The sequence below is a fragment of the Cimex lectularius genome, unplaced genomic scaffold, assembly GCF_000648675.2.
Source record: "Cimex lectularius strain Harlan isolate CLEC.00 unplaced genomic scaffold, Clec_2.1 scaffold160, whole genome shotgun sequence".
NCBI classification, from domain to species: domain Eukaryota; kingdom Metazoa; phylum Arthropoda; class Insecta; order Hemiptera; family Cimicidae; genus Cimex; species Cimex lectularius.
The window spans coordinates 175,279-199,142 of record NW_019392776.1 but is presented as its reverse complement, the minus strand read 5'-3'; the positions used below and the strand labels follow the sequence as shown (position 1 = coordinate 199,142).

Here is a 23,864-nt window from a genome sequence, read left to right as displayed (position 1 = left end):
GCGTAGCATTGAGTACAGTCGAAGACAAAAGAAACGGACACTCATACTTTTATTAAAACTACATGTATTATTGTCGTTATATTAATTACAACATATTTATTTTATTATAAACCAAATTATCCGAGATCAACAATTCATTAATTCTTATTATAAAAAATTAATTTCCAATGGTTTGGTAGTAAATTGATCAACCGGAATACCATTTTTTGATATAATGAATTTAACTAACAATTTATTTCATGGTTTTGCTCATAAAATTACACCGTTTTCGCGAGTAGCGTCTGAACAGGAAACTCATATTTTTTGTAGTTTATTTCAAACTATGTATAGGTAATTTTGTCGTTATATTATTTACAATATAATTATTTTAATACAAGCCAATTAACCGAGACAAAAATTTTTAAGACAAAGTTTTTATTTAAAAAAAATAATTTTAATGGTTTGGTAGAAAATTGATCAAAACACCGGAATACCATTTTTTGATATAATGAATTTAACTAACAATTTATTACACGGTTTTGCCCATAAAATTTAATTAACAATTTATTTCATGGTTTTGCTCATAAAATTACACAATTTCAGAACAGTACACTCACATTTTTTGTAGTTTATTTCACACTAAGTATATGTTATTTTTTCGTTATATTAATTACAGCATTCCTATTTTAATGTAAACCAAATTAAACGAGATCAAAAATTCATAAGTTGTTATCAAAATTATTTATTATTATTATTTCAAACTACATGTATTATTATCGTTATATTAATTACAACATACTTATTTTAATATAAGCCAATTAACCGAGATGAAAAATTCATTAATTTTTATTTAAAAAATAATAATTTTAATGGTTTGGTAGAAAATTTATCAAAAGACCGAAATACCATTTTTTGATATAATGAATTTAACTAACAATTTTTTTCATGGTTTTGCTCATAAAATTACACCATTTTCGTCGTGTAGCGTCAGAACAGGATACTCACTTTTTTTGTAATTTCAAATTTTAGTTGAAAATTTATCAAAACACCGGAATAACTTTATTTAATTAACAATTTATTACATGGTTTTGCTCAAAATACTGCATTAAGAACAAAAGAGGCGTTGCGATTGTGATACTGATTTGTGATACACGCTGTGTGACTACGTGGCGTGCGCTTGACGTCGCATAGATGAGCACACCCTACCAAAACGAGACAAGGCACAAGTGTGGTCTCCGCTTTACTCTATCCCGTGTAAAGATTGCCCTTTGTTTTACCATAGTCAGACCAAAAAATACATGGGTACCAGGTTGACACAGGACAGATATGATTGTTCTGACAACAGTAGGCCAGGTACATCTTTCTCAAGGCTTCATCATGAAACCAGCCATGAAATAAACTTAGATGATGTGGATGTGGTTGATCTTGGACAGAAGTTTATTAAATTAAATGTTATATATCAAATCTGATGTTAATTCTCTTAACTTGTGAAGTGATATCAATAGTCTTAGCGCCTTCTAAGGTTACCTAATTTAGTCCTTTCTGCCTGTATTGTGTCATTCTGTGTCTATAACCACAATTGGATAACTCTCATTTGGTTACATATATATGTATTGTTGTTTTTACTGTTATTGTTATAATATTTTACTTTTAATATTGTGAAGAGTAAGTAATCCAATGTTTTGTGATAATTATTGTGTTACATATAATTAATTATAAACGTTGTAATTACTGGTAGAGCCCTGATGAAGACTTTTTTTATTTTTTCCCTTTCCAGCTTCCCGCCGTACCTGAGACCCCATACCGGCTGACAAATGCTTTAAGTTAATCGAATTTATAAATCTAATGGACTTCAAATAAATGGGATAAAATTACCTCCCAACGATCTTTCCTTCAGGCGAGACCGCTGGTCGGTTTTCGAGGGACCAATATTTTCATTTGGTATCGCAGACTAGTTTATGAAGATTAGGCGGCCATTCTGCTGAGGTGATGGTCTTTCGCAAACGTTCTCTTTCTGCATTGAATTTGGTACAGCTGAAAAGTTTATGTTCGGCGTCTTCTTCAGTGCTGCAAACGGAGCATAAAGGGCTGTCTCTTTTCTTAAATTTATGGACATAGCTTGCAAAGTTTCCATGTCCTGATAGCATTTGGGTGGTCCAGTAGTCGGGGTGTAGCTATTTTGCTTTTTGTCTCCTTTCAACGCTGGGGAAAAATCTGAATGTCAGCCGACCCTTATTGCTGTTTGTCCATCTTTCTTGCCATGATGCCCTTGTCATCTTGCCCTAGCACTCTTCCGCACCAGTCTATTTCTCCTTGGCTTGCTTGTATATCAATTGTCTCATTTTTCTTTTTTTGGTGAATGACCACCCTTTCTTTAAGGAAAAGATCTATTGGCGGTGCCTTGGCAATTACTTGTATGGCGTGCTTTGAAGTCGTCCTGTACCCTTTTGTGGTTCTTATAAGAGCTATTTGTTGGCTTTGATCTATTATAGCTTTGCTTTTGTCCCATCCGCCTTCACCATAACTTGCTATTGGGAGGAAGACACTTTCATAAATTGTGGAGAGCTTTTGTGCTAAGTCCATATTGCACTTTCGCTATAAAGTGAGCCCTGACGAAGACCACAATAACGGTTAAAAACTTGGCATAGTTTACAAAACTTACTTGTTGATGACCCCATCCCTGATCTTTAAGTTACTGGGGAAAAATAATTATTGTAAACCATAAAAACCTTCTTTCAAACCAAACCGCCATGTTTTTTTAATTGTACCAACGGGTTCATTTATTGTTCTCTTAATGAAAGAAATTAATATGAAATGACAAAAGTACGACATAAAACCCGCTGCGTCCATTTCCAACATGCAATACTGCCTAGTCTTACATCGAGTTTATTACTGTGATTCGTCCGTAACCTATTATTTCTTTTTATTATTGTTTACTCGTCTAAAATTAAATACTTTTTATTCAAGACTACTCGATAAAAGATCCAAAGGGTTGTTATGTATTCAGAGAAAATCGATAGTAAACGTAAGGTTTTTTTAGATGAATACTGAATACGGCTTTAAGCATTTACTTAGTAGTTACGTGGATTTACACCCATTATCAGCAATCCAATATTTATAAAAATACAGAAGCATGTCATTAATATTCATATTTTACATCAATTTTTTAATCTCGCATCTGCAATTTAAGTTTATTTTTATAAATTTTTTGTATTAATTTTAAGTAGTATTTAATAAAAGAGAAACTTAATCGCATGGCCAAGATGGAAAAAGTTGTAAATTGTTTGTTAAGTGCGCAGTTTTGTTAAAAATATTGTTTAAATTTAGAAATCTAATTTGGTCTGAAAAAAACGGTCTCGACCTCTTTAAAACAGTACCTTCAAGGAAAATTCTATTGGATTGGTGCAACATTAGCGCAGAATTTGAAAATTTGTTTTATTTTCGCAGGTGCTTGTCATGTAAACCAAGCGGATCGGATCTCAAGTTTCTCTCCACTCCTCTGTCGTCACCGTAACGACCCATTTCTTCATAAAATGGTAACAAGTGTTGCAAAATGGATCACATACTGAAAATTTAAAAAAAAAATAGTCCGCAAAAAAGCTTATTGCCAACCCTGTCAACGGGCCCCAGTTGTTGCCCCAACAAATGCACGGGGGAAAAATGTATGCAGTGTATTTGGTGGGACAAGTGCGGCCCTTGCATTTTGAGTTTTTACCACAAGTTCAAACGGTTAATATTGAACTGTACTTTGAACATGTAACCCGTTTAGACTTTCAAGTAAAGCAAAAACGGTGTGCACAAGCAAACAGAAAAGGTGTAGTCTTTCACCACGACAACGCCCGCTCCCTCGGTTGCTTTGAGGACCAAACAAATTGGGTTGGTGCAAAATTAATGCGGGTTTTGAAAATTTGTATTATTTTTGCAAGTGCTTTTCATGTAAACAAAGCTAAACCTTGAAATCTGATTTATGCATTGTAATAAAAACTTTTAACGGTTATCTTTTATACAAACGATTTTAGACTACTAGGGTGAGGATCTGCGAATTTAAATATGTCCAAATAAGATTTTCGTCAAATTTATTTATACGAATTTAAACTTGCGCGAAGTGCAGCCCGAGGGGGGAGCGTTTGCTAATATGCACGGTACAACGATGGTTTCTTTGTTTTGATCTTGGAGATTTCGATCTCGAAGACAGGGAAGGTCGCGGTAGGCCATCCGTTGTGGACGACGACCAACTCAAAACATTGATGTAAGAAAATTCACGCAAGACAACACGGAAAATTGCGGAAGAGCTTATTGTTGACCTGTCCACAGTTGTTCGCCATCTGGAGCAAATTGGTAAAGTCAAGAAGCTCGACAAGTGGGTACCCCACGAACCAATAGAAGCCCAAACAAATCGACGCTTTGAAATTTGCACGTCTCTTCTGTTGGGCCTCCAAAAGATTCATTTCTCAATCGAGCCATCACGTGCGATGAGAAATGGATTCCGTACGATAACAGGAGGTCGTGGTTGAACAAGGATGAAGCACCAAAACACTTCCCGAAACAAAATCTGCACGCAAAATAGTTTATGATTACTGTTTGGTCGTGTAGTGTTAGGGTTGTTCACGATAATTTCCTGAATTATGGTGAAACTATCGCTGCAGAGAAATATTCCAAGAAATTGACAGAATGCACTGGACACTGCAGCTCCTTTATCCAGCATTGGTAAACCGTAAAGGTGGAACCGCGCCAAGCCGTACAGCTCCATTTGGAGTGCCTGAAACTTGAGGGGGCATTCCCACAGCCAGTCGCTCTGAACGTCATCTAGTGAATTACCTTCTCAAAATGGATGACGATCTCTTGTGCTACGCTGTTGTTTGTTTATACATATTAAAAGCAAAAAACCTAAGAGGAAATGGTGTTAGAAGTGGCTCCTGAACAGAAGCCGTAATACACACATCAATTTGATGCAAGATCTTTCCCTTTTCAGTTCATGAAGTTTCATGAAAGAACCCGCTGATTCGAGGAACTATTTAAGGATGGATGAAACGTCTTATTGTGTTCATCTTTAGTGTTCTATTGACCAAATTACTTCTTTCAATAAATCTTTTTTTTTTGTAAGGTTTTGGATGAAATGAAAAGCTAGTGCCACGAGCGGGATTCGAACCCACGACCTTCGGATAAATACGTCGCTGCTCCACCACTTGAGCTATCGTGACTTCAATCCTCTCGGACACCAAAAAATGGCAAAAAGAGGGAAAATTCGAAAGATAGACTGAGATGAGAAGTTGGTGTCCGAGTGGATCGAACTATCGAAGTCACGATAGCTCAAGTGGTCGAGCAGCGACGTATTTATCCGAATGTCGTGGATTCGAATCCCCTCGTGGCACTATTTTTTCATTTCAACCAAAACCTTACAAAAAAAAAGATTAACGTCTTATTTATATTTACTCCAGCTTGTTACCCCCTTGATTAGAAAACAAAAGACAGACATGAGAGAAATCATCACTCTTCATGAAAGGTTAGCAGCCACATTACGTTCTCTAAGTTCACTTAAGTTCTCTACTACGATTAGCTGCTCAGCGCTTAGGGGTTATCAATACTGCATCTCTCGTTGCATTTGTATCCTTTGTTTTGAAAACGTCGACCAACTGGTTGCGGACCGAATTTCTTTTATTTCTATCGTGGTAATCATTGTCCACCACTTTCCATAAACATGGTAAACTTTCATACAATTCAATCACCTCAACAATAAAATCTCGATTGGTTGTCATTACCAATAAAGAATAAACACCCGACCGCATCTCACGATATCTGAATAACTATCGATTAACGGTCACTAATCTCTACACATTTCTAAAGAATAAACGTTTTTAACTTTTTGAGAATGTACGACGGAGGTGTTTGCTCAATGACAGAAAGACGGAGACTGCGCCAAAAAAACACTGGTTTTCCCATTCACGACCATGCCAGCACTCCAATATTCCACCTTTCACGCCAGTTTTTCCCATTCACGAACGCGTCATGCCGTCGTCGCGCCGTAGATATTTGGAGTGGCGCGATGGAGTTTGGACCGGTCGAATATTCGGCGCGGTAGCCGAGTGGTTAGCATGAGAGACTCTCACGCCGCGGTCGTGGGTTCGATTCTCACCGTCGCCTCTGGCCCTTTTTTCCCGATAACCCCTAATTTGAACACACAAGAATTCGTACCATGCTAATATGCAAGATCATAAGGCCAATAAGGGGAAAAAAAATAGTTTGGAATGCCTTTTCAAAGCCTGCATTATTTTTGCGCCAGCCCATTAAACCCATATTACATTCTTAAAAAAAAAAGTTTAAGTCAATAGAATACAGTTTTAATGAATTTAATAGAGCTGACGAAGGAAATTTCTTAAATTCCTTAAACTAGCCTTACAGTTAATTTACACCTTATCTGAGGGAGGTGAGGCGAAACAGTCATTACGATAACAAAAATTTATTCCCTCGTATTTTTATTCTCGCTCGAATTAAAGTAGGGAACCGTGTGATATTGCGGTTTACGAACATCATAAATTATTGCGTTCCGCGTAGAGGCCTTAGTTTAAATTTATGTAATCATGTTGACTGTTCCTCGGGGAAATAGCGTGGGGCTTAGGACGACGTTGAGGGAATTGCGCTTATAATATTGTTCCGTGTAGAGTTGCACAGTCGGCAAACTTCAATGCAACGAGTGCCAAGAAAAGCCGTTAGTCAGAATTATTAACGCTCAGTTCGTGTTGAATGTTAACTTTAATTGAGAATGTATAGTTCTCCCTTATTTAAAAGATCGCTTTATACGGTCGGAGGGTCTGTTTTTGACTCGTAATGGCTTGTTTTATTATTTATCGGTGCGTTGAAGCCACCTGGCAGTTCACAGACTTCCAGGAGAGGCTAAACTTAGATGGGCGTGGCAAACAAAGCACGCCCAACTCTCGACGACACTGAAAAATCTTTGGGCTTTATCTTTGAACAACTAATTACCCTTGACAAATGGCTGAAATATGGTAAAAAGTTTGAAACTTAAGCAGAAAGTGCTCATTCATCGAGTAGAAAGTGCTGTTAAAAATTAGGAAAATACCAGTTATTTGGCCGACAAAGGGCCCTACCCCCTTCTATAGGAAAGCAGTTAACGACACATGTGCCAAAAAACCTCAAAATGTATAAAATATTTAGTAGGATATGGAGACGAATCCACGAAATCGATTTATTAATTGTTCAGTTCGATTTCCCCATCTCAAAATCGTCAATCCCAGTGTTTCAAATTTTAAAGAACGAAATTTGTTTCGCAGGAGGTAAATTACAATTTAAATTCTTTAATTTTTCTGTTCAATTTATTAGCTAAGTCATTTCAGCCTCCACTTACTATTACGACCGACTTGATATTCCGAAGGGTACTTGATATTCCGCCAACGGCCTTAAGCTATACAATAAATCACAAACTCACAATAAGTCAATTATTTACAAATTTTTGACAAATAAATATATACATCATATAATATAAAATGATTTACAAATAAATACACACATATACACATAAACACAATATATACAATCCATTATATTTAGTGGTCTATTGACCAATTAATTAATCTTTTTATGTAAGATTTGGTCGAAATGAAAAAGTTAGAGTCACGAGCGGGATTCGAACCCACGACCTTCGGCCTTCCTTGGCCCACCACCAGCCGAAGGTAGTGGGTTCGAATCCCGCTCGTAACACTAACTTTTTCATTTCGACCAAAACCTTTCATAAAACGATTAGTATATACAATTAAATTCACAAATTTCGTCGGCCGCTTGACCAATTAATACATTAAAATTAATTAAGGTTTTTAGTTGAGATGAAAAAAAGTCAATGGCACGAGCGGGATTCGAACCCACGATCTTCGGCTGGATACGCCGCTGTTCTACCACTTGAGCTATCGTGACCCGATCCACTCGGACACCAAATTCCCATCTTAACCCCACCTTTTGAATTTTCCCTCCTTTTTGACATTTTTCAAATGTCGTGTAATCGGATTGGATTTTCGATGACAAATAAAATGGCCTCGGAGAGCTTTAGTGAAGTGTACTGCATTTAATTCATTAAATTCACTAACTTCGTGGTCCGCTTGACCAATTAATTAAGGTTTTTAGTTGATAAGGTGGGGCTGAGATAGGAAGTTGATGTCCGAGTGGATCGAGGTCACGATAGCTCAAGTGGTAGAGCAGCGGCGTATCTAGCCGAAGATCGTNGTGCTTTGATGGCTGCTTGGCTATCTGACATGATAGCTATATTCTTGTTTTTGTATCCTCTATTTAGATTGAATTGGATACATCTTTCAATTGCGTGAATCTCAACTTGGAAGATACTGGTGTGTTTTCCCATGGGTTCTGAGTATTTGGTTCCGGGTCCAAATACTCCTGCCCCCGTACCTTCTTGTATTCTAGATCCATCTGTGTACCAAAGGATGGTGCCATTTTTGAGGGAGTTATTACCCTTTCTTTCCCATTCCTTTTTGGTGCCCAGATGTATTCGGAATTTTTGGTTAAATTCAAACTTCCCGTTCATGTCATCTCTTGGAGCCATGAGTGATGGATGGTTTTTCCACAGTTTGTTTCTGTCTCTCCATTTCAGTTTTATTCCTGTTGGAGGCTTCTCTCTAATAAAGTTGATTATGGTTTTCTGTGCTGTCCTTTCTACCATGTGATGTAGGGGGATTAGTCCCAATATCTTTTCCGTGCTAATTGTAGGACATGTTCTCATTGCTCCCGTCAGCCTTAGGATGGCCAAACCTATTTCTCTCAAAGGGAATCTGCTAATATCAAAAGAGGTACACCAGATCTCTCCAACAAGAACTGAAAACCACCCTCGAAGTTCATTTGTAATTGTTCCGAATCGGATTGCAGTAGCCATGGAAATATTGCTGATAGGTGGCAAACCGGTGTCTGAATCCATTTCCATAATGAACTCTACCATGAAATGGACACGGGGTTATTGATAATTTGACTAATATCCTGCGACAGCTTCGTACCAATTTGAATCTCTTAATTAATTGGGGACAATGAATGTGACAGCGAAAACACCGGTTTGATAGCACAGCTTAAAGCAAACGCTTCCCGCTTGTCCAAATTCAAGAATTCAGGTTCCATTAATTAGTATTGTAAATCTTGACCAATACACGATCATCAATTTATTTTAACATTTTTAGAAACATTTAACTCTAATTATACAAAAGACATATATAAAAGATCTAACACATCGGACATCGCTTTAAAGAATCCAACAAAAACAAGACAAATTTTTCGGCCGTTTTCTTGGTGGTGTGTACATTGTATTAAATGTTTAAAAAAATAATAAAAGATGTATCAGAAATGGAAGAATGACTGGGTTGTTATATGGAAAAATAATAATTTTACAACGTTATTTTGGCTAGGCTATTCAAATTATATTCCAAGCGGGGTCCTTCCTATGCTCCAAGGATGTAGACAATTCCCATGCTTTACATGGTCTTGAACACCTGTAGGTTAGGTAGGATCATGCAACTGGAGAGGGCCAAACTCAGAGGAGTGAAAGGACTACTAACTGGTCATGGCGTCTGAGGAAACATCTACACAGCATGGGCATATATAATTATGATCCCATCTGCAGATTATGTAATGAGGAGGAGGAAACTGCCCCCAAATCATCTTCGAATGCGAGGGAAAAACGCCGAAGGTGGCCCGTGTCCCCGGCATTTCGCCTTCCGGATCTACGGCGTTTGATTTGGAAATTTTCGGAGCTATTTACATAATTCATGTCGGAAGGCAGCTACCCTTCCGATCCTAGCCGATTAGTGGGGCTGCAACTAAATGTGAACCGGCACACCTCACCTCCCTAAAAAACCCTGGGATGCCAGGGATGGAAGAGGGAAAAGGTTAGTGTAGGGGAAGGGTTGTTATGGGAACGAAAGGTAGGATATGGGTTTAATTAGGGGATAGAAAGTTAAGGTACGAGAGGAGTACATGGACGCGCAGCTTAACCTCTTGCCCGGGAGGATCAAGCTTATATTCTTAAAAAAGCCTGGATAAGCGATGATGAACAGGGAAACTGAATCACTTGAAAAAAAAAGTTTTATTCGCAAATTCTGAAGAAAAGAGTTGAGGCGATCAAACAACTTGACTATTTTCGACTTTTTTTGTGAGAATCAATGCGAGGGTAGTCAAAATGTTGAAGGTAATGAAAACGAAGGATATATTCAATTTAACACTTGTTAGACAAATTCCAGACATGCCATCGGACTAATAACTCTTTGAAAAGCAGGAGCATTTCAGCAGTGATAATTAGATCATCCGCAGGCATTAAAGTTTTGATGCTACCAGCCCTGAACCCAAACTAGATAGTGATCACTGTGGGAGATGATCACTATCTAGATCAAAAATGATGTCTAAAAAAATTTAAGAAAATCATATCGAACGGCACAAATTATAATTCAAATTCAAGTAATTCAAATATAAAAAAAAACATAAAAACCAATTACTGTTTGTACACGAGTAAGGTCGATTTTCTATCACCAGGAGTGTTTTTTAAAAGTTGTCAAATTAAATGTGATCACGGATAAGTATTTCTATGTCATTAAGCTAAAGACATGTGAGTAGGACGAATTTGCATTTACTGAAACTTGACTTCAAACTTACCAACTGTCTGGCAGACAGGCTTTGTCGTTGGCCAACTAATTGCTTATAAATTACCAGCTATCGTACTAAATTGATCAAAGTTTCTATTTATACATTGATTACCATCGTGTATTTTGAATGAGATTATTTCATAACACGAATACAAAAAGTCAATAAGGAATATGGGAATGTGATAAAAAGAAATACATACGATAAAAAGAAAAAACAAAACAATATCAGTCGATTATAAAGCTTGATTATAAAGTCTTTGTAAGTATTTGTAGTTTGACATTTCTGGTCGCGTTAAAAAATAACGACTTTTATAAAAGTGTTAAAAACTAAATAAGACCCAAGATTGAACCTTGTGAAACGCCAGTTGTTTAATAGAAAAGAATTGTAAATAAAGCAAGGACGATTCAGAAAATACCCAAATAAATACTCAAACGAGATCCGGGAGCATTACAAGTTCAGTCTTTATTCCAATAAGAATTTAAGCAGCCGGTTTTCTTTTATTACGGACAAATCCTTGTAATCAGACTTCATTGAAAGGCGCTCTTCTTTTAACTGGATCATTTCCACTCTAGGACGCGATTTTGCATAAATCGATTTCCCATATCCACAGTATATAATCTAAACACAGTGAAAACTTTACGTTAGAACGAACCCCCTTTTATTCTCGTGAAAATATGTAATCTCTTTTTTGGTGACAGTGGGTTGAAAAAAAAATTAGACTATTGGCATGTTCTTGCCAATTGTATATGAACCGTGTAAAACATTTTATATAGGAATTAATTGAAGTGTTTAGTTGAGATAAAAAAGTCAATGGCACGAGAGGGATTCGAACCCTCGATCTTCGGCTTGATACATCGCTGCTCTACCACTTGAGCTATCGTGACGTCGATCCACTCGGACACCAACTTTTCATCTCGACATTTGAAACATGGCAAAAAGCAGGGGAAATTCAAAAGGTGCGGTTGAGATGGGCAGTTGGTGTCCGAGTGGATCGAGGTCACGATAGCTCAAGTGGTAGAGCAGCGGCGTATCAAGACGAAGATCGTGGGTTCGAATCCCGCTCGTGCCATTGACTTTTTTATCTCAACTAAAAACCTTAATTAATTGTAATATATTAATTGGTCAAGCGGACCACGAAATTAGTGAATTTTATATAGGCACAACCTTAATTGTGCATATATTTCGAGGTTATAATATATCAATAGATTTGTGTTTTTACCTTGAATGAGAAAATAATATGCAGGTTCGTTTTAAATGAGATTAGTCATAAAAACCATAAGATGCTATCTGTAAAGTAGGCTAAACAAATGCTCATATGTTTTAAGCACTGTTTAAAGCCCTTAAACACGAATTTCTATAACAATCCAAAAATAAAAATTTATGTGCTCGATTAGGCAGTACGGTAATTTTTTATTTGTCTTGAAAATTCATAACACCTACGGATTTTACCCATATTGATCAGGCTTACAACCTTTGCAAAGCTGAATATCTTTTCTTTCGGTGTATGCCAACAAGGCTTAGATTTTAAGGGATTATAAGTGGGATAAATAAAGCAGAAATCCACAAAAACTCCTTGGACTTTTTATTATTTTATCTACAGTTCAATTTTTTTACGGAGGCCACTTTTAGGCCATTGCATACACTTTATAGATTACAATTAATTAAGGTTTTTAGTTGAGAAGAAAAAAAGTCAATGGTACGAGCGGGATTCGAACCCACGATCTTCGGCTAGATACGCCGCTGCTCTACCACTTGAGCTATCGTGACCTCGATCCACTCGGACATCAACTTCCTATCTCAACCNTTAAAAAAAAATATATTTGAATTAGAAGGATGGATTTTTTGATATGCGAAAGACGAATATCGAATTTGTTCTTTTTTCAATTTTTTTTTACGGAGGCCACTTTTATGCCATTACTTATACTTTATGGAGTTGTAAACCCCTATAAAATCCTATACAGAACCGTTGTTATAATTAATTTTGCGATTTCTGATTAAAATAAATCAGAGGCATTTGGAAGGCGAAATATTTTAAAAAAAATTATTTGAATTAGAGGGATGGATTTTTTGATATGCGAAAGACCAATATCGAACTTGTTCCTCGTTAAAAAAAATATTTTCAACTACTTTGTAACATCATCTATTCCAGACGAGGTTAATTGCGAAAACACTTCACATGGATTTTAAATATAAATTATAATAAATAAATATACATTCATAAAAAGCAGCCTTTCCTCTGAATCTTATTTGATGAGTTTTAAAAGGTCTCTAAAAAAAGGAGAACGAACAAAGCTTGCGTTATAGCGTGAAAAGAGAGAAATTGGATTATCTTGGTTGAAAGCACTGTGCATAAAAGTGTCAAAGCCAAAGAATGACTTATATTATGCAAACCAGTACATATATAGCAGAAAGGTACAACTTGGATTAATACATAACATGATTCTCATATTTTCAAAATTATACATACCTGTGGAGATTAGTTACCAAATTAGAAGTTAAAAGAAGGTGAGAACGTTTGAAAAGCAAACTGATTATCAATATTACGATTGGGTCCTCGGTGGTCACGCTAAAAGTCCTGGGTTCGAATCCCGACATAGACATGGGATTTTCATTTATAATAGAGTGAAAAAGGGTCATCCGAGAGGCTCGTTCGTGTTGAGAGCACGACCTAAAGTAGTAAGTAAAGAAGAAATAGTTCTTGCCAGATTAAGAATAGGTCAAACGCGATTGACACATGGGCACTTGCAAGTGGGCCAATCCACCCGCAGGTCACCCTTATACAGAGAAAGGCTGCTCGATGTGTCGGCAAGCCTCTCTACAGGGAGCGAGTAAGCATGCCGCCAGATTTAAAAGGGGTTGTCGGACACAGCGGCGTGTTTCAGGGTCCCCTGTTCCGCTTTTTAAGGAAATTGGGAATTTTTTATTGTATATACAAGTTAAATTATGTGTTTTGTATGAGTGAATGTATTTATTGGCGTGAATAGGGAGGGGTTGATGGTGAAGTAGGTTCTCCACCGCCCGTCATGTTGCATGCGTGACTTGGGTCTATGGCGGAAAACTTTTAAAGAATCACATCGACACCCAAATTAGATTAGTTTATTGTAGTGAAGAGGTAGAAGGAGGAATATCGAGTATGTAAATGTATTTATTGGTGTGACTGTGTGTTGAGGTGTGTTGCAGTATTTTAGTTCAGCTCGGTGCTAAAATGATCGAGCAGTCGGATTGAAAAAAAAGTGTGGAACATGTATTGTAAACTGGTTTGAGATACCCCTCGTCTGCGACAGTCAACGGATAGTTGAACGTTAAGCCGTCCTGTATGACAGGAATTACGTTACTTTACTTTTTACCGAAATTACGAGGAAAATAAAAAGACAACCCGGGGACAAATTTTGCATACAGGTTGGTCAAATTATCGATGGACTAAAACAATTTCTATGGAATGACAAGGTCGACCACGGTGGTCGGTGGGACAAGTGAAACCGCAAAGCAGGTGTGGCTGACCATTGAGAAACGGAAGCGCAGATTATTATAAGGATCAGGACGAAGGAAGGGAAAGGAATTAATCACAATTATACATGGCAATGTCGCTTGTTTAAAACGTAAAGACGACAAGGTTAATTGGTAAACATAAAAATAATTGATGTGGTTAAAAAACATCTGCACAAAGAGAATTCCTTCATCAAGAATGTGCTCAACACGGTAAAATGTAAGGCATTTAAATGATTCTGCCTGACCTTTGTAAAAAAAAAAATTAAACTGTGACTTAGTAATATTAATAATTTTTTCAGTTTATTTAATATGAAATCACCGGTCGTAATTTGTTAAATGTTAAAAATTAATTAGTTAATCTACTGCTGTCTAAGTAGAGCAATATCACGGACCTTTATCTTTTGTCGACAATCTCATAGATCAGCTAACGAAACATGGCTTAAGAGGTTTAAAACGGGAGGAAGTTAAACTTCTTACAGGTACGGGGTTGATGCTTCAACCCCAAAACCCTGACCCACAAAGAACTATCATCCAAGACTAATATACCCTCTCAACATGTTTGATATATTTCTGTCCTATTCTAGGAAATGATCCGGTATAATTGCTCCTTAAATAATGAAACAATCAACAGGTAACCAATGTCGACTATGCATAGAGGAGACAGAGACAACATGGCACATCTTTCGCATATACTTAAGGAAGGGAAAGGTTGACTAAATTTAAAAAAAATATGTTGGCCTCCTAAGATGGCTTAGTGCCTTAACTATCATCATCACGTGTTTATCGAGGTATATATTTTTATATTATTTGTTCTCCTCCTTTCTTACGTTTAATGCCTTTGTAATATTTTGGAATCAATTTCTTCTTCATTTTCTTGGCAATGTTACCTACAATTTCCTTATTGTATCCATTGCTAGCAATAAGGCAGCTGAAACTGAAGCTTATTTTTATCACACCCCAAAAAACATAACTATTGGTTGGACGACATGTACATGGACAGAATAAAACCGGGAATTCTCTTACCCGGTTCAACGCTTTTCGACGCTACCCGATGCTACCCGACCCCTTGTCACGTTTTGGTAGGGTGTGCACATCTATCCGAGTCAAGCGCACACCACGTACAGTCACACAGCGTGTCTCACAAATCAGTATCGCAATAGCAACAAGGCTTATGTTCTTAATGCATTATTTTGAGCAGAACCATGTAATAGGGGGACCGCGGTAGCAGAGTGGTTAGCATGAGAGACTCTCACGCCGCGGTCGTGGGTTCGATTCCCACCGTCATCTCTGGCCCTTTTTTCCCGATAACCCCCAATTTGAACACACAAGAATTCGTACTATGGCTAATATGCAAGATCATAAGGCCAAAAAAATAAATAAAAAAAAAATAAATAAAAAAAAACCATGTAGTAAATTGTTAGTTAAATTTTATGAGCACAACCATGTAATAAATTGTTTGTTACACGTAATTGTTTTAAATAAAGTTATTCCGGTGTTTTGATAACGTTTCTAATCATAATTAAATAATTTTTATAAAAACTCACGAATTTTTGATCTCGGTTAATTGGCTTATATTAAAATAAGTATGTAGTAATTAATATAACGACAATAATACATATAGTTTCAAATAATAATAAATAATTTTGATAAAAACTTCTGAATTTTTATGTCGTTTAATTTGGTTTAGATTAAAATAAGAAAGATGTAATTAATATAACGACAAAATTACCTATACATAGTTTGAAATAAACTACAAAAAATATGAGTTTCCTGTTCAGACGCTACTCGCGAAAACGGTGTAATTTTATGAGCAAAACCATGAAATAAATTGTTAGTTAAATTCATTATATCAAAAAATGGTATTCCGGTTGATCAATTTACTACCAAAACATTGGAAATTAATTTTTTATAATAAAAATTAATGAATTGTTGATCTCGGATAATTTGGTTTATAATAAAATAAGTATGTTGTAATTAATATAACGACAATAATACATGTAGTTTTAATAAAATTATGAGTGTCCGTTTCTTTTATCTTCGACTGTACTCGATGCTACCTGACGAATCTCTGGACGGTGGGGATCGCAGAGCGTAGAGTAGGGTACCGTTGCATAGCATCGGGCAGATGTGCACGGTGGTGATCCAACCTTATGGAAAATTGGACTTTGGCTTTGCGTCGGGTAGCGTTACATAGCGTTGCATCGGGTAAGTGTGTTCCCCGCTTAAACAAAGCTCTCCTCTAACTTGGCCATGATAGCTGGGGTTTTTAATCTAATATTTTTTCCTCAATGGAAAATAATGTAAATACTAAAAATTTCGTTTTACCTTAACCTACTGGAAATAAGTGTCGCTAGGCAGAAACTCCATTAAACCATTGCATATAATGTACATATTAATAAATACATGTTCTCTCTCTCAACTATATATATATTTTTTTTTTACGAGGGTTCGCAACAGCAGAGGTGGTTATACCAACCCTCGGGGTGCCGGTGTTTTTGAAAAAAACAAAAAAAACATTTGTAAGTATGTCGGGTTCGAATGCAGGGCCGCTGAATTACAGTGATGAGAAATGTCAATGCCTAAAGCCGGGAACACACTTACCCGACGCCGTGCCACGTTTTGGTGGGTTGTGCACATCTATCCGACGCAAGCACACGTCGCGTACAGTTTATCACAATAATCGCTATCACAATCGCAACGCATCTTTTGTTCTTAATGCACTATTTTGAGCCAAACCTTGTAATAAATTGTTAGTTAAATTTTATTAGCACAACCATCTAATAAATTGTTTGTTAAACTTAATTGTTAAAAATAAAGTTACTCCTAACCATCATAATTAAACAATGTTTATAAAAACGTATGCATTTTTGATATCGTTTAATTTGGTTTGTATTAAAATAACGTCATTAATATAACGTCAAAATTACATGTACTTAGTTTGAAATAAATCATTGATTACATCTTCTTAAGCGTTCCATGGCGAAGTAAAGCTCAATTAATGCCAGGAACACAGTTACCTATGCTACGCCACGCGACGCTACCCGACGCCTTGCCACGTTTTGGTGGGGTGTGCACATCTATCCGACGCAAGCACACGTCGCGTACAGTCCACAGCGTTTATCACAATAATCATCTTTTGTTCTTAATGCACTATTTCGAGCAAAAACTTGTACAGCCATGTAATAAATTGTTAGTTAAATTTCATGAGCACAGCCATATAATAAATTGCTTGTTAAACTTAATTGTTTTAAATAAAGTTATACCGGTGTTTTGATAAATTTTCTTCCTAACCACCATAATTAATTAATTTTTATAAAAACTTATGGATTTTTGATCTTGTTTAATTTGGTTTACATTAAAATAAGAATGTTGTAATTAATATAACAACAAAATTACATATATATAGTTTGAAATAAACTACAAAAAATATGAGTGTCCTGTTCTGATGCTACCCGACATTACAAAATGGTGTAATTTTACGAGCAAAACTATGAAATAAATTGTTAATTAAATTTTATGAGCAAAACCGTGTAATAAATTGTTCCAATTTTAGTATATGTACCGCCGAAGCGAGTACAATAAATTGTTAGTTAAATTCATTATATCAAAAAATCGTATTCCGGTGTTTTGATTAATTTTCTACCAAACCATTAAAATTAATTTTTTAAATAAAAACTAATTAATTTTTAATCACAGTTAATTTGGTTTATATTAAAATAAGTATGTTGTAATTAATATAACGACAATAATACATGTAGTTTGAATAAAAATATGAGTGTCCGGTTCTTTTGTCTTCGACTGTACTCGATGCGACCCGACGAAAATCTGGACAGTGGGGATCGCAGAGCGTCGGGTAGGTTAGCGTGGCATAGCATCGGGTAGATGTGCACGGGGGTAATGCAACCTTATGGAAAATCGGAGTTTGGATTTGCGTCGGGTAGCATCGGGTAGCGTCGGGTAAGTGTGTTCCGGCTTTACTTTTGGGAGGAGACATGATTAGGTATCTACCTATGAGAAGGCGAACACTTTTTTAGGAACTTGAAGACAAAAACATTTTATAAAAATTACTGAAATTAAAAGTGCGAGGTGCGACGCGGGAAAAAATTTGAGTTACCGGAATTATCAGCAGAGTTACCAACCACTAATTCGAAATCTCGATTAACTTTGTTGACCCAAGCCGGTCGGAGGCGCTCCAAACACTAACTAGTCAACTCCCAGTTTGATGAAAGGCAAGTTTCGAACGAAAAATAATTCAATATTACTTGAACACTCGATGAAAAATCTATTTGAATATTTTTACAGATAACACAAAGACTACTCGATACAGTACCAAAAGCACTCGGTATCGATTCGTATCGATACATATCGATTGGTATCACGTCACTACTCCGCAGTCTGCATTGTCCAGTTAGCAGGCTTAGTGATTCTGCCGTTAATTTCTCCCGTGGTCCTTTAATTACCTTTTCGCATGCTTTGTTTTTTGGAATACAATCCGTTTGAAGATGATAAATTTTGTCAGATATACGTTTTTGGCAATTTGGTATGCTGCAAAGTTTCATAGCCGATAGGTTCCCTCATTGTTTAAATGATAATGGTAAATCTAACGCATTTCTGAACCGATTTTTATAACGTTTGCGCTTTTTTTTTCTTGAATAATAATAAAGTGGGAAGTTTATGGGCCGACAAACAGCTGTCTTCGCCGGCCCTCTGCGTGTTTTCCTTCTTTTTCCTTTCTTTCGCGCATATTTTGTTTTAAACTGCAGCCATTTGAGCGTCTCGATCTGGTTACTGACTCTCTGATTTCAAATATATACTTCGTTGATATTCTAGAATGCTAGTCTCTCGTTTGTAGCTCAGGTTGTCAAATACAGAATAGAAACAAAACATACAATACATACAGCACAATTTGAAGGGGGTAGTATCAATTAGAACTCGCTTTGTAAAATAAAAATGACACATCTGTAATCTCACAAAAACCATACCAGAAAGCTGCATACAATAAAATGCAATGGTTCTTTTTGTAGCAAGCACCTAACAACAAATGAGGAACTTTTCAGAGGAAATGCTCAAAGTGTTTTCCCTCTTCTGGAATGCATAACTGACGTTCACGGGGGTAATACAGTCTTATGGAAAAATGGACTTTGAATTTGCGTCGGGTAGCATCGGGGAGCATCGCATGGCGTATCATCGGGTAAGTGTGTTTCTGGCTTAAACCGTTGCGGCCACCGACGCCCCTTAACTACTAATTATTAATTGTCTATCGAGCTAAACATAATTAATAGTTTTATATTTATTATTTAATACTTTTGTTGGTAAATGCTTTTAGAGAGGAAAACCAAGATAGTCTGAACCAACATTTTATATTAGCCTACAAGAGTAAAACCAAAAAGACCGAGCCCAGCAATGTAGGCGGTCGAATAACGAGAAAGTTGAAAAAGAACAAACGCGTCAGGAATTCGTTCATGCCCCCCGCGTAGAATGACTTATTTGCATTTATTACAGGGGTTACTAATAATTTTTATCCAGTTGGCGAGCCAGAGTCATTAGACACCTCACCGGGGCTCATTACTATGCAGAAAATTTCTTTTAATATGCAAAGCAAATGGTGTTAAAACGTTTTCAGGTGGCGTAATCCTATTTACATTTTACGAACCAAATAGCTGAATTTAAACATAAAGCCCTTCAAAGAAGGCGTCGTTAAATATAAATTGTTTATCCCCGGTTCGCTGAGGGTTGAAGGTCCGGTTTTCTCCCAACAGAGGAGAGTTTTAACAAAATTTACGAGCTACTCCCGTTCTACGTGCAATTTAAAAAAAAATCTAAAAATTATCGGGACTTACCTCAAGGCAATAATTTTGAAAAGGGGGCCAGGGAGCCCTTTGATAATAGCCGATGCGTTCAGATGACATCTCCCGTGAAGAATTACGCCATTCACCTGAAAATAGAAAGACAACCCTTAAAAATATGACAATAGTAACATTCAGCAACATTGACAAATTAATTTTCGACGATGGTGTTCGTGAAAACTATATATCAAATACTTAATATGAAATGATTTCATATTAGATCTACAATAAATGACAGTGGATTTTCAATTTTTCATACTCTTTCAGATGGTTTGATTGGAATAAAACTCTCTTTGTATTATGATTTTTGGCTACTGAAAGAACAGATCGAAAAACTGTTTCGTCGCAGAATCAGAATGGGATAAAATTAGTTTAAGAATGTGAAAAAAAATTCGCTCCTTAGAGCAAAAAAGCCAGGAAATTTGTATACAAGTAAAAAAGAGTCCGAGGATTATCTGCTAAGCTATTTACACAAAATACATATTATCACATCGAAAAAATATCACGATTTCCAGCTTCAATTGAAAGCCACTAATTTCTTCTAGAGATGGGAAAAACCGTTCCTTTGAAGGATCGGGGGGCCAGCGCCAGGGTCAACATAAAGTTGATTGAATTACAGGGTTTATACATTGACAGGCAAAAAATTCCACCCAATTGACTCTTTTTCATTTTCTCGATAAATGAAAATTCTGCCCTTAATTTGTCTTATTGTTTTTATCAGTAAATATTAGTTTATGCTATGTTTTAAATTGGGAATATCAATTAGAGGTAAACATATTTAATCCTTTGTCCAAAATATGGATAAAGGATTTTTCAATGTTTACTTTTTACGGAATTTAAAATGTTTATTCAGTCCGTTTGAATTCTGAATGAATAAACTGAAACTGTTTAGATTTCATCTTTGTTTTGTTCATTTCAGTTTTTAAACTAAAAAATGCCACTTAGTGCTCTGGATGTTGCGCGTGGTGGTGGCACATACTGATGATGGACGTTTCATCATGCATGTGGCTATGCCATTGGGGTTCCCTACGAAATTCTGCGAGACGCGGTTATACGTTTTCGAGAAAGTGGGTCCTACCATGGAAGGCCCGGTTGTGGACACCCTAGAGCAACAGAGCCACAAGATGACAGTTTTTTGACTTTGAGAATTTTGCGAAACCGGCACCTTACTGTCGATCAAGCGATTCATCAGCATTGAATAAGAGCACGTCCACCATTGCTCCAGGAAGTTCGAGGTGTCCAAATTTCTGAACGCACTGCTCGAAGAAGATTAAATCAATATGGACTGATTGCTTTACGCCCCTTAAGAGGAGCAGAATTGACCAGAACACACGTAGTTGCACGGCTCGCATTTCCTCGAGAACACAGCTATTGGTCTTTGGAAGATTGGTCTGCTGTACGTTTTACCGATGAGTGTAGATTTGCTCTACGATCTCCAGATGGGCATAAAAGAGCGAGGAGAAGGCGAAATGAAAAGTACAAATCCTGTAATTTTTCCCAGAGCCGACCTTTTCAACGTAGCTCAGTGATGACGTGGACGGGAATTTCAATGGAGAGTCGCACAGAATTGGTTGTTGTTCTTGGAGAGTCTCTGACGGCCACTCGCTACGTGGATGAAATTTAGGAACATCATGCGTTAACTATCCTCTATGAAATTAATTAACAATCTTATTTCTAATGCACGATAATAACCATCCCTAACCATCCCTAACCGGTCCACGTGGCCCTCACATAGTACAACATACCTTCAACAGCATAACATCAAAGTCTTAGCCTGGCCAGCCCATTCTCCAGGCTTGAACCTCGTGGAACATTTATGGGATAACCTCAAAAGACGAATAAGGGCACGACTATCACTTTCTGATTCACGCTCTTGAAAGGGCTCTTTGAGAAGAATGGGATAACCTCCAGCAATGGAACATTTCCAGACTGGTAGAAAGTATGCTACAACGTTCAGATGTAATTAAGGCAACTGGAGGAAAAACGCGATATTGAAATATTAATTAAAAATCTAAAACAAAATTAAAACAAATTTTATCTGTCCGTCTTTTTTTGTATTATTTTCCTTAGCAATTTACATTATTTTTACTTTTTTAGACAAAAACTCAATTATAAAGTTAAAAAGCATGAAACTTCGATTAATATATAAAAATTTATACCAGTCAAGTTATATTACAAGTGGATGTAATTTCTTCTATATGAAAGAAATAACGAATTGTTAAAGCTTTTTTATTATTGGCAATAATAAATTTCAATAAAAAAAATTAACGCAAAAGGTTTAACAGTTCGTCGCGCGTCCAGAGCTGAGAGCGTTTGGAGGGAAGAGCTGTGACAGGGTTGGATGGTCGAACGGAAGGAAGTCACTTGTCAAGTTACTGAGAGATGGTAAAGGCAAACTTCCAAATTAGGCACCGATTGCTAAAGAGTTGGTATAGTAGTGAAGGGGATAGCAGAACTACTGCTAATTTTTTTTCAAAGCGGTTCATCACTCGTAAAGTGAGTTTGATCAACTCTCGAGCGGATCCGCACTGATTCAGAAATGTCCTACATTTTGAACATCTCTTACACTTCGTCCTGTTTTCCTTCCGATTGGAAGGAAGCCTTAATCGTTGCTTTGCCCAAGAAACCTAAACCCAACTAGTGACTACCGACCTATTAGTATACTCCCATCATTATCTAAAGCATTTGAGAAGATTTTATTGAAACAAATATCTTTATTTATTGACTCCCATGCCATTATATCCCCTTTTCGACCTGGCTACCGAAAATTTCATAGCCGTTCTCAAAAAGATTTTTGCCGAGGCATTGTTGTTAATAAGTGTATTATTATTGTCCTACTTGTTTTTCCCAATGTATTCGGCTCCGTAAATCATAATTCGTTATTTGGAAACTGAGGCACCTTTTTGATTTTTCTTCTTCTGCTACTGATCTCATCTCCTATCTGTTTGACAACAACAGATCCTCTTCCCTCTCAATTTTAGCTGGTGTACTCGAAGGCTCTATTCTTGGACCTTTACTCTTTTCCAAGTTTCTAAATGATCTTCCATTAGTCGTTAATTTCTCCTAATTTCAGCTTTATGCTGACGACCTTAGCTTTACATTCAATATCCTACAAGCAACATCTCTGAAGGTATCTCTCTGCTCAACTGTGACTCAATTCCCTCACCCAAGGTCAACAAATAACGCTTTCTGTTAAACCCTAACAAATCCCAGTGCATATTAATTTCCAATAAACCCATTACTACAGATTGCCTGTCACCTTCTCATATCAACGTCTCCCCTATTAATTTTTGTCCTAAAGTCAAAAATCTCGGTGCTATTTTTAACTCTAAGCTTACGTGGCATGACCATATGGGCTCTATTATTAAAAAAGACTACTCAAAACTCCATTCTCTTCGACGCCTTAAACAGGGAACACAGTTACCCGATGCTACCCGACGCAAATCCAAAGTCCATTTTTCCATAAGACTGTATTACCCCCGTGAACATCCGCCCGATGCCACGCAACGCTACCCTACTCTACGCTACGCCATCCCCACTGTCCAGATTTTCATCGAGTAGCATCGAGTACAGTCGAAGACAAAAGAACCGGACACTCATATTTTTATTTCAAACTATATGTATTATTGTCGTTATATTAATTACAACTTATTTTAACCTAAACCAAATTAACCGAGATCAAAAATTCGTTAGTTTTTATTTAAAAATTTTTTTAAATGGTTTTGTAGAAAATTGATCAAAACACGGGAATACAATTTTTTGATATATTGAATTGAACTAATAATTCATTGCACAGTTTGACTCATAAAATTTAACTAACGATTTATTTCATTGTCTTGCTCATAAAATTAGACTATTTTCGTCGGCAGCTTCAGAATACTCATATTTTTTGTAGTTTATTTCAAA

The 23,864-nt window shown here is 36.6% G+C and overlaps 1 protein-coding gene across 3 annotated transcripts in view; it reads right to left on the bottom strand.

Annotated features, from left to right (window-relative positions):
- LOC112127184 (multiple PDZ domain protein) overlaps positions 1-23,864 on the bottom strand; it is a 246,017-nt gene that overhangs the window by 61,635 nt on the left and 160,518 nt on the right. For all 3 annotated transcript variants that reach the window (XM_024227639.1, XM_024227640.1, XM_024227641.1), the window contains one exon: positions 19,953-20,047. In XM_024227639.1, coding sequence (XP_024083407.1) covers positions 19,953-20,047 — 95 coding nt within the window. The remainder of the gene's footprint in view (positions 1-19,952; positions 20,048-23,864) is intronic.